The sequence below is a fragment of the Pristiophorus japonicus genome, chromosome 3, assembly GCF_044704955.1.
Source record: "Pristiophorus japonicus isolate sPriJap1 chromosome 3, sPriJap1.hap1, whole genome shotgun sequence".
In the NCBI taxonomy this organism is placed as follows: Eukaryota; Metazoa; Chordata; class Chondrichthyes; family Pristiophoridae; genus Pristiophorus; species Pristiophorus japonicus.
Window position 1 is genome coordinate 177,144,568 of NC_091979.1, and position 12,259 is coordinate 177,156,826.

Below are 12,259 nucleotides of genomic sequence, written 5' to 3' on the forward strand. Positions count from 1 at the left end.
GCAGAATGTCCGGTTTGTACTGGTCCCACCTCCCCCAGAACCGGTTCCAATGTCCTTGGAATTTGAATACCTCCCTCCTGAATCACTCTTCAAGCCATGTATTCATCTGAGCTCTCCTGCTATTTCTAATCTGACTAGCACGTGGCACTGGCAGCAATCCTGAGATTACTACCTTTGAGGTCCTACTTTTTAATTTAACTCCTAGCTCCCTAAATTCAGCTTGCAGGACCTCATCCCATTTTTTACCGATATCATTGGTACCTATATGTACCACGACAGCTAGCTGTTCACCCTTCCCCTCCAGAATGCCCTGCAGCCGCTGCGAGACATCCTTGACCCTTGCACCAGGGAGGCAACATACCATCCTGGAGCGACCGCAGAAACACTCATCTGTCCCCCTTACAATAGAATCCCCTTCCACTATAGCTCTCCCATTCTTTTTCCTGCCCTCTTGTGCAGCAGAGTCACCCACAGTGCCATGAACTTGGCGGCTGCTGCTGCCTTCCCCCGATGAGCCATCTCCCCCAACAGTACCCAAAACAGTGTATCTGTTTTGGAGGGAGATGACTGCAGGGGATTCCTGCACTGCCTTCCTATTCCTGTTGTGCTTGATGGGCACCCATTCCCTATCTGCCTTTGTAACCTTTACCTGCTGTGTGACTAACTCACTAAACATGCTATTCACGACATCCTCAGCATCACGGATGCTCCAAAGTGAATCCATGCACAGCTCCAGCGCCGTCATGCAAACTGACAGGAGCTGCAGCTGAATACACTTCCTGCACACATAGTCGTCACGGACACTGTCCCTGATTTCCCACATACCACAGGTGGAGCATGACACGGGACTGGGCTCTCCTGCCATGACTTAACCCTTAAATTAATTTAATTTGGCAACTATGCTAAAGGTTACTTACTGATAAGAAAAAGATAATGATAAGGAAAAACTACTCACCAATCACCAGCCAATCACTTTCCTCCTTGCCTGTGATGTCACCTTTTGATTTCTTTTTACTTCTTTTTTGCCCTTTCTCCCTGCAGTAGCTTGCTGCTGGGCCTTTAGTAGGCCTCTCGCCTCTCGCCGTTCACTGCTCCGACTCCTGCTCCCGACGCTGCTGGGCCTTTAGTAGGCCTCTCACCTCTCCGTCTCTTGACTGCTGCTCCCGACGCTGCTGGGCCTTTAGTAGGCCTCTCACCTCTTGCCGCTCACTGCTCTGCCACCCAATAAATATTGGCCCTGCCAGCGACGCCCATATCCCAAGAATGAAATTAAAACATTTCTAAACTTCATATTTTGGTTGGTCGACCATATCTTTGGTCCAGACCAGTTACGTTAGGTTATTTAAACTATGGAGTGCGGCCAACAAAGTTTACCATCGGTTGCAAGAAGTTGACTCCCATCTGACAGTCAAAATTATAATTTTGTAACATGCATAACCTTAGTTCTGCCATCTGCGTTACCTTTTCAATGTCAGTTCTTTTTTGCCTATGATAGAGACAGATCTTACAATTGGAGAATGGAACATTAAACTAAAGAGCACTTCCAGATAAGGTATTGTACAGATTCTATGCAGGGTGAAGCTCCCTCTACATTGTCCCAGCAGGAATTACATTTCCCACATCAGACAATATGTGAGCTTCTCTTCAGTCAGATTAATTAGTGCCGAGTTAGATAGTTTGATGTAGTCGACCCTTGCCCACCAGGGACTGGATTGAGATTACCCCCAGAGAACCTTTCCAGCCAGCAGATGGAGGCAACATTTAATTCCAATTCTGTCGCCACCTTTCCTGAAGGGGCGAACTTTTTGTAGGGATGCAATTCCATGGTTGTGAACAGCTCTCTGATACCTCACCCAAATGGCCAATCATCATGGGAAATGGCCATAGACAATGTGTGTTGGCAGATTGTTAAACTATGGTTGGGGAGGGGGAACATACAACCACGCTCAATCTCAAGTTCACCTGACATTACACATGGACTTTCCAGCAGGGGTCAACGATCACAAGTGGGCAGCCCCTGCTAGTCTGAGGCACGAAGCCTCAGTTGCTGCCTCGGATCGTTTTACATTGTTTAGTGCCAACAGCAGCGGTTTTCCTATATTGGGGGCAGGTTATTCTGGATATATGGGGTAACTAAGTTTTAATAGAAAAGGATCAAGAGTGATGAATACACAATACGTTAAGGGGAAAGAGACCAGTGCTGACCCTCTCACCTGCGCACACTCTAGCGCTACTAAATAGTTAACCTATCAAACTGGTTATGTTTGAAAACTGAGATATGGTACAAACTGTTCAAATGGACACCCAAATGAAAGCCATCTTCAGTTTGCCAACTCCCCAGCATAACAATTAACTGAGAGTCAGCTGTTCTGGTTGCACACTAACTGAGCTGTGTCTCACAGCTAACTTCTTTTCTCAGTCTCGCCAGCTTTGAATTGATTTTTCTCGCTGATTTCCTGTGGATCAATCCCGTGCATTAGCAGGACTGACACATTCCAGACAACCGGTTAAGCAGGGCAACTTTTCCCAGAGTTTCCCCCCCCCCCCCCCACCCTTCTAAATTAGCCTCAGGTTTGTTTTATTGCCTCACTCAAGAGCCTGCATGAGTGTGGGATAGGCTGTGACGTTAATGGTCATTGTATGTTCACCAGGTCAGGATGAGACAGGCTTGATGGACCATCTGAGCTTTTCATGTCCTTTCCCCTCCTTCCCCTTTCCAAGCTCATCTCAACTATGAGACCCACCTCCTGCTCCCTTGCTCCCAGTCCCACAAATCTACTGACCACCCAATTTCTATTACTGACCCCCATGCAAGCTGACCAATGGTTCCGTCTCCTCAGGGACAGTCCCCCCTCCCTTTCAAAACGACTGTAATCACCCCCTTTCTCAAAAAGCCCTCAACCCTCTGCCACTGCAAATTGCTGCCCCATCTCCTTTTCCTCTCTAAAGTCCTTGAATGTGTTGTTGCTCTAAATCTGTACCCGTCTCTCCTGCAACTCCAGTCATGTTTCTCCAGTCACGTTTCCATCCCTCCCTAAAACTATCCTAACCAAAGTAATAAATTACATTATCTGTGACCATGACCATGGTTCATTATTATTCCTCTACCACTCTGTAGCCTTTGACACAGTCGACCACACTATCATCCTCTCTTCCATTGCCTGGCTTGGTCCCACTCTCGCAAATTGATCTCAGCCAGTGCACCACTACCAATTTTAATCTCCACTGAAGTAAACAGAGAGTAATATCAGGCGGTGTGCAAATCCAGTGTCCCACCCAATCTGGCTCAGCGAGATACATTAAAATTGCCCCCAGTCTTTCTGGATGGACACGATTTAGCTGACTTGTTAAACAAGGTTAGTCCATTGGAAATTACATAGAATGTATAGCACAGAAACAGGCCTTTCGGCCCAACTAATCCATGCCGGTGTTTATGCTTCACAGGAACCTTCTATCACCCTACTTCATGTAACTCTATCAGCGTAACCTTCTATTCCTTTGTCTCTTATATGTTTATCTAGCTTCCCCTTAAATGCATCTAGGATATTCACCTCAACAATTTATGTGGCGAGAAATACGTTTCCCAGTCAGTCAGCCACACAAAGGTGCTGTCTTACTTGAGTGGCTTCTTTGTATCGGACAGGCCCAGTCAGTATCTCTATTTCAGGTTAAATTCAGAACAGAAGAAACTTGGGAATAAGCAAAGGCAATTGGCCCAGCAAGCCTGCACCTTTTGGAGGCTATACGCAGTATGTCCTGCTATGAACTCTCTCCAATTTAGTTAATCTCCTGAGGAAATGTTCTGCAGGAATATTCCCAAATCTATCAAATGTTGCGAAGCATATTCCACAATACTCATCCATTCTCACATATCCTCTATTTAACTCTGGCCTGCTATCCTCCAAGCAATCATGTTCCTATCCCATCAGCACAAAAACCAATGTGTCCTGTGGACTGGTAGAGCTTCTCAACCTATAACTCCCTCTACAACCATCAGTTTCCTTCCCAAACAGACACAAGTAAAATAAGACTGGAAGCCAAATGGAAGCTTTAGTTTGGTTACCTTGTGGATATTGTCCTGAGATACAGATGATGGAAACAACCCATAAAGGTCCACTATAGGCTGCAGTTGCTCTGGACACAGATCCACAAATCCGTTACTGGAGGGATTCAAGTGCTGGTACTGACAGAAAGGAGTTCCCTCAATCTGCGGCTTCTGTGGGAAGGTCTGATAAGTGGAAGATGTGGCAAGAAAGCCATGGTACTGGCTATCGTTGCCAGTTCCTCCGTGCATCGTTAACTCCATATAAGGTGCCCCACCCATATGACAATCCGTGCTCGGAACGATCCCATTTGGAGCAAAAGGTGGACAGGCTGACTGCGGCTGCTGGTAAGAATCCAGGTTTTGGCCAACATCGTAGCCAGTGAAATGATCCAGTTTGTATGAAATCGGCTGATCGACTGCAGATGGGCAACTATAATTCTGCCACTGGTGATCGGCTCTCAATTGGGAGTTAGCCGGACAGCGAGAATGCATTTCGTTGATGAGAACCTGCTCATCAGCTTTTGGTTTGAACTGGCACTGTGTGTGCAGATGGACTTTTAGCTGCTGTTGCTGCTGAAGGATGGGTTCTTCCTGGATCGCTTGAGGCTGGAGTCCATTACTGGACTGCAACTGCTGACCCCAGGGCTGGCCATCCTGTTGGGCTTGTGGCTGCAGCATCTGAGGGGCTGAATGCAATGCATGCTGGTGCTGATGGAAGTGCTGGGAGGAATACTGAACCTCTTTTCCTGAGGGTTTGGATGAATACATCAAAGGGTTTGTAGTCGGAGTTTGGGAAAGATCTGATAATGGATATGTTTGCTGGTTTGCAGGGAGCTCCTGATCACTTTTAGTCACAATTGAGTCATGGACATAGGACAAAATTTCACCATTTGTCAAAATGTCATTTAATGTGGGGACATATTCGGGGTTCGTTTCCACCCTCACCATCCTCTCATCAAATAGGAGGAGCTCCAGGTCATCTGCACCAAGTCCCAGATTTTCTAGTGCACTAAATAACTCGCTATTTAAACAATTGTCCTCACCAGCCAGGTTGAGGGAGTCCAACGCGGACAGCAAGGGATCGAGCTGCCCGGAGATAACTTCTTGTTGGCTGAGCTCACTTGCATCACTGGGAACCAACTGCCAATTGTCACCTGCTGTACACCCAGAGCCACCGGCCTCACTGAAGAAACTGCTGCTGTAGGAATACTTGGGATCAGATGCTGGATGGCAGACATACACGGAGTCATCCTGTTGCATCATTGCGCCCAGAAGGGAACTGGGATCCAGGTTTCTCGATTCCTTCTCGGTTTTGCTCGACACGCTCCTTTTGCCTCTACTGCTTCTTCCTTTTGCCTGGAACGGATCGAGTCGTCCCGGATTGGAACAGGCCGCTTCGTAGAGTAATGCCTCTCCTGTGGCGAAGGTGAATGGCAGATGCAGCGAACGTTTGCGGAGCTCCGCCCCTCCTTCCTCGTCGCTGAGTGAGCGGAAATAAGAAAAAAAATCAGTCACATCAGCGTTACACATATTTTTAAAATATCAAGTGAGCCTTAGATTAGGCTTCAGATGGAGAGATCTGCTCAGTATTTGGAAAATACAAAATAAAACAGTCCTCAGTTGGAGCTTCCCCGATGGCTCATTGTGAAAATGTACCACGCGGTGAGATACTCGGCCATGCAGGCTGAGAAGATCCCAAGTTGCATCTCTAGTCAATGCTGAGTTAATTTTAGCTAGCATGGAGGTAGAGGCATAATCATATCCCTGCACTAGAGAGGGGGCAAAATTACCAAGGCTTCCTGCTTCTGATCACTTGTCAAGTGACCCTTGCTGGAAAGTGAGCATGTATAGACCTAGGATGAAGAACAGTATCAGGGTGGGATGTGATGCCCTCCATGGTTGGGAAGCCGACTGATACTCGCTTTCTTGGCTCACACGCAAAATATAACATCTGTTGAACCATTGCCCAAGAAAGAATCGAGGTCTTTCAGAAGAATTGAGGAAAAAAGTAAGCAGAATAACTCTACACACTTTGATCTATTTTAATGAACAAACCATTAGGGTTTCTATAGGAGTGTGACATACTTCATTTGCTTCAAATAGGGGGTGAGGTGAATCTCACTGTGGACAAAATCCGTGCTGGAAACAAAACATTGCACAGCTTTCAACACTCCCAGGTCATGCTTCATAAAGGTTAGATGCAGTTCAGATTTCCCAGTAGTCAGACGCAATACTGTTCACAACCCAAGAAAGAGGCAAACAACCCTACCGCACTGGCCTGGAAACCTGCTGACACATCAGCTTTTCTTTCCACTTTTGTTTAAATAGGGTCGAACACTCAAAACAGTTCTTGCGATGAGCACCTACATCAAGCGTTCTGACAGCTCAGTGAATAAATGCATTGTGTGGTGTGACGCTGAGTCATACAGACTAGGAAAGACTCAGGTTTGATCTTTGGTCTGTTCTGAATTAGCTGATCTCAGGTGAAGCAGTGAATTGGAGTAATTATTACAAGTGCTATCAGTGTCCTGGGGAGAGTGGGGTGGGGTGGGATCACCAGGCAGGATTGTCACTCCATTTCTGTGCCTTCTCGGTTTGTGTGGGTACATGGAGAATGGCTCGTCTTGGTGCCTCCAAGAACAGCCCACTATCCAGGTTCATATGAAGAATGGCCATTTGCCAAGGTACCGAAGGCACTAATTGTCCTGAACACATGTTCTAGCTTCAAAACAAGAGAACAATTGATAACAAAAGTAAGATTCGTCAAGCCATCTAATGACTATTATTGGGGGAGGGAAGCGGGGAGACAGAGTGGTGACACACCGGGTCTGGGTTCTCCTCTTCAGGACAGGGTTCCACCTCCCCCTCTGTGTCCCCAACCCTGGCCCATTTTCCTGGGCGTTCCATGCACACGGTCGTTTCCCAGCAGGATTTCCGCCGTCAAAGTGTGCTGCAGTAGGGACACCGTTGCAGCGCCAGAAGAGGCAGCGAGGGACCTTAAAGAGGCAGAAGTGCCCCAAGGATCAGAACAAAGGCTCCCACTGAAGGTCTCGGCCAAGACAGAGGCCTTCAGCATTAAGTGTTTGGGGTTGTCTGCAGGGAGAGGAGGCCTCTCTCTCCCTTCACTGGGGGAAACAGGGCCATTAAATCCACCAGAGATCTGGGACCTGCACCACCTCATGCTTCCATTTGCATAAGGCAGGGAAGGAGCAACTAGGGGCAAAACCGGCAAGGGCGGGGGAAGGGAAACCCCAGTCGGAACGCTGAGGCAGCGGCAGGCTGAAGTTTGCATCATTCTCCTGCCTGATCCCACCCACATTCAGACGGGATCGTGGAGAAGCATTCCCTCCCGCAGTCAGCCAGAGAGACAGACAGACCTTCCATCCCACCTGTTTGACTAACTGAAACCCGGTTTACATAACTGAAAGAAAAGTTTTGTAACCCACTGCGTCAAAGTTTATGCTACCTCTTACATTTTCTTAGTGTTATCACAAAAGTCTTTATGCTCACAAATGACTATTTGGCAAGTGAAGAATTTTGCTGCTCTATATTAAAAACGGGAAATGTAATGCAGGCATATTCTTCAAGGACCAAAGAAGGAGAATTCAACACTGAGAGGGAATTAGCAGTAAAACGAAGGGTGACAGTAACAGATTGAACCACCAGCTAACTTACACTAAAGGCCTCTGCGTTGCTATGATATAATCTGCTTTTCCATTTTTGTACACCAGTCTTGCGTTTGATTGGACCCAGGCCCATCGGTTGTCTTTGGTCAGCAGTCGGAACACAGTCAGGCCGCTCTCTCCTGTTCTAATCACTGGAAGAGAAATAAGTCAGTGTGAGCACAGACATTCTGGCCAAATGGCCTCTTTGGAGAAGGTGCAGAGGAGATTTACTAGAATGGTACCAGGGATGCAGAACCTGAGTTATGTGGGGAACCTGGAGCAGCTGGGGTTGTTCTCCTTAGAGCAAAGCAGGTTAAGGGGAGACTTAATAGAAGTTTAATGAAGGGTTTTGATAAGAGTAAATAAGGGGAAACTGTTTTCACTGGCAGGAGGGTCAGTACCAAAGGTCAAAGATTTAAGATAATTGGCAAAAGAGCCAGAGGGGAGATGAGAATTTATTTTATGCAGAGAGTGGGTATGATCTGGAATGCACTGCCTGAAGGGATAGTGGAAGCAGATTTAACAGTAACTTTCAAAAGTGAATTGGATATGTACTTGAAAGAAAATACATACAGGGTTACAGGGAAAGAGCAGGGGAGTAGGATTAATTGAAATGCTCCTTCAAAAAGCCAGCACAGGCATGATGGGCTGAATGGACTTCTGTGCTAAAATTTCTAAGATTCCATATTGGACAACAAGATGGCAAATTGAGAAGCATATCTGGTCCTCCATCACTGTTGAAATCAACAAAGCTGTTGTTGAGAACATCCCAGTGATAACTAAAGCCTTGTGCAACTATGCAGGCTATGAAGAACAGCTTCTATGCCAGATATTAGAATTCATAGACATTTTCTTTGAAGTTTATTCTGAAATTGATCCATCTCTCTACTACCCAGCATTCATTAGCGAACTGTAATGTGCATTTATATCGGGTTATATCAGTCTTCAGTGGTGGTGCCTGCACTGGTGGTACTTCTGGTCAATTAGCCAGATACATCCCAGGACTTCATTAACGAGGTTGTGCAAATCGTAATACAGCATTTTCAGACCTGGAAAATTATCAAGGCCACTGATTTACAGTTTTTCACAACAAATGGACAGATTCGCAGAGAGTGAACTCTAAGATATCGATAGCTATCTTGGAATTCCATGCAATAAAAAAGGAATTTTGCTCATCCAATCACTGCAAAGGAGTCGCCCTGATTATTGTCAAACTTCCAGAAAGATTTCTTCACAGGAAAAGTACACTTAAAATCCACAAGAGGCCAAACTCTTCACCCAAAAGAAAAGAGCTTTGTACAATACAAAGCTCACCGGCAGATTCCAAAGCGTTGTTACAGTAAGTGTATCAGGTTATATAGCCTGGATAGATGATTTAAACTAACAATCACTCTGTGCAGGGTAACCCAGGAATCGCATGACCGACATCCATTCGCTGATTGTATCACATCCCGATTCTGTATTTATAGTTTTCGTATTTCTTTCTCTCCCCAGTAAAGGATAAAGTGGGAATACTTCTCTCTATAGAAAATGAAAAAAGTTAATCATTTGATGCTCACAAAGTGCAGTGAGCAGATCAGGAAACTGAACTTAAGACAATTCAGAGAGGGTCGCCAAGTATCTGCAAGCTTGTATGGAAAGTGAGTTTAAAAAAACATGCTGCCTTAAATGTTATTAACCTGTGCTCACTAGCATCTTTCCACCTACCTTAGTTCTTGTATCTTATACTTTCAAACTGGTAGCAGCAGATATTTTGCGCAGAATCTCCATGCTGGTGACATAATGAATTAGAGTACTGCTTGCAGTGCTCGAGTGTGTCAGCTGTGGCTCAGTGGGTAGCACACTTGCCTTTAAGTCAGAAGGTTGTGGGTTCAAGTCATGGGACTTGGGATTTGAGCACATAAATCTAGGTTGACACACTAGTGCAGTGCTGAGGGAGTGCTGCACTGTCGGAGGTGCCGTCTTTCAGTTGAGATGTTAAACCGAGGCCCTTTTACTCTCTCAAGTGGATATAAAAGATCCCATGACACTATTTTGAGGAAGAGCAGGGAAGTTATTCCCAGTATCCTGGCTAATACTTATCCTTCAATCAACATAATAAAAAGATTATCTGGTCATTATCACATTGCTGTTTGTGGGAGCTTGCTGTGTGCAAATTGGCTGCCGTGTTTCTCACATTACAACAGTGACTACACCTCCAAAAGTACTTCATTGGCTGCAAAGCGCTTTGAGATGTCTGGTGGTCGTGAAAGGTGCCATATAAATGCACGTCTTTCTTTTTTTTCTTAACTCCATGTCATTTAAGAGGATGCTCGTGCAATTAGTGAACTGTCTGAAACTTTATTGGAAAGCCATCGTCACAAATTCAGGCTATCTGTAGATACCTCCTCAGGTTCAGTGGTGTCGGTTGCTCCTGAAAGTGGTCTGAGCACCTCACTTTTAGGGGAGATAACTCACACTGTTAATGGTGTAACCAGGGATGGGATGATAATATCCCCTCTTGTGACCTGAACTTGGATAGTTGCGCCATTCAACAAAATATTTCTTCCAGCTCGCCAAAGTTGGTACAAAATAGCACTTGGCGAGACACAATGAGTGAACATTTAAGCAAAAGTAATGATCAATCAGTACAACGTACGTTTGTGGAATGATACTGTCATGTATATAACCACAATGTAACACCATTGTATTACTGTATACACTCAACCTAGATGCACACCTTGACCACAAGGGGTGAACTTGTGGGAGACACTCCTTACCTGATCACTCAGGAATAAAAAGGGAGGTCCCATGCAGGGTCACTGTCTTTGGAATCCTGTGAATAAAGAGTTCAGGTCACAAAGTGACCTTATCCCCAGAATGTGCCTCGTGTGGTTTCATACTGTAGAGTAAGGACTTTACATTGGCGACGGGAAACGGGAATTCACGACCCACGAGAATGGCCACCGGTAGCACAGAGGAATGGTACTGTGTTGGGGAAGACTGGGACGATTTTGTTGAGAGGCTTCAGCAAAGCTTGGTTACGAAAGAATGGCTGGGGGATGCAGCGGCCGACAAGCGAAGGGCTCATCTCTTGACCAGCTGCAGGCCAAAGACTTACGCGCTCATGAAGGACTTACTAGCACCTGAAAAGCCAGCGGACAAAACCTTTGAAGAACATAGCAAATTGATTGGGGAGCACCTCAAACCGGCGAGTAGCATACATATGGCCCAACACAGATTCTACACCCACCGACGTCATGAAGGACAGAGCATACCGGACTTCGTAGCGGACCTCTGGCGTTTGGCCGGCCCCTGTAAGTTCACAGACGCCTGCAGGGGGGAGATGCTAAGGAACTTCTTTATCGAGGGCATCGGGCATGCGGGAAATTTCCGCAAATTAATTGAGACTAAGGATTTGACCTTGGAAGCGGCGGCGTTGATGGCTCAAACTTTCATGGCGGGGGAGGAAGAGACAAAAATAATATACGCGCGCAATTCTGCCTCCAACGCGGTGATGGATCAGGGAGTCAACATCATCGATGCGACTCAGAGCCCCGCAGGCAGGCAGGGGCAGTCCGAAGCAATAGACCCCAGAGCAGGACTTCAACAGAGACAATGGCAGGCTGAAAGGACATTCATGCCATCACAGTGGACAATGCGGCCCGGGATGGGGCCATTGACACCCACTAATAGGGTACTTAAGAGCAGTCAAAGGGACAGTCAGTGCGAAGTGCCTGGCCATAGCCCTTTTGTTCCCAACAATGGAAACTTTAACTCATGCTGGAGGTGTGGGGGAAAACACTCAGCTAGATCTTGCAGATTTCAATAGTTTGTCTGCAGGAACTGCAATCTCAGTGGCCACTTAGCTCGAATGTGCAGGAAGCCTGCAACCAGACTAATATATGAGGCGGATGGACCAGAAGAGGGTTCTTTGAGGCAGGATGACATTTGGGGCAAATCGATGGATGTCGAGGTTCAGCGGGTCCATGTGGCGAATATTCACAGCTCATACACCAAAACACCACCAATGATGATGAGGGTTTATTAAACGGTATCCCTGTACGCATGGAGCTGGACACTGGGGCCAGCCAGTCAATCATGGGAGTTCAGCAATTTGAGAAGCTATGGCCACTTAAAGCCAGTAGACCCAAATTAACACGTGTTGACACACAATTACGGACTTACACGAAATAAATAATTCCGGTGCTAGGCAGTGCAATGTTGGCTGTGTCACACAATGGGCTAGTGAATTGGCTACCACTCTGGATTGTCCCGGGCAATGGTCCCGCACTGTTGGGGTGGAGTTGGTTAGCCGAGATGAACTGGAAATGGGGGGATGTTCACGCAATGTCATCTGTGGAGCGAAGTTCGTGCTCACAAGTCCTACAACGATTTGATTCACTATTCCAACCTGGCGGGACTTTTAAAGGCACTAAAGTAGTGATAAACATCACCCCGGGCGCCAGGCCAGTGCACCACAAAGCAAGAGCGGTGCCGTATTTGATGTGGGAAAAGATCGAGAGCGAACTGGACCGGCTTTTGAGAGAGGGCATCATCTCGCCTGTCG

General features: G+C 46.5%; 1 protein-coding gene across 1 annotated transcript in view; it reads right to left on the minus strand.

Annotated features, from left to right (window-relative positions):
- Positions 1 to 12,259, minus strand: part of ahr1b (aryl hydrocarbon receptor 1b) — a 287,517-nt gene that overhangs the window by 12,097 nt on the left and 263,161 nt on the right. The window contains exons 9-10 of the mRNA XM_070876056.1: positions 7,721 to 7,862; positions 4,064 to 5,525 (exon numbers count right to left, since the gene is read on the minus strand). Coding sequence (XP_070732157.1) covers positions 4,064 to 5,525; positions 7,721 to 7,862 — 1,604 coding nt within the window. The remainder of the gene's footprint in view (positions 1 to 4,063; positions 5,526 to 7,720; positions 7,863 to 12,259) is intronic.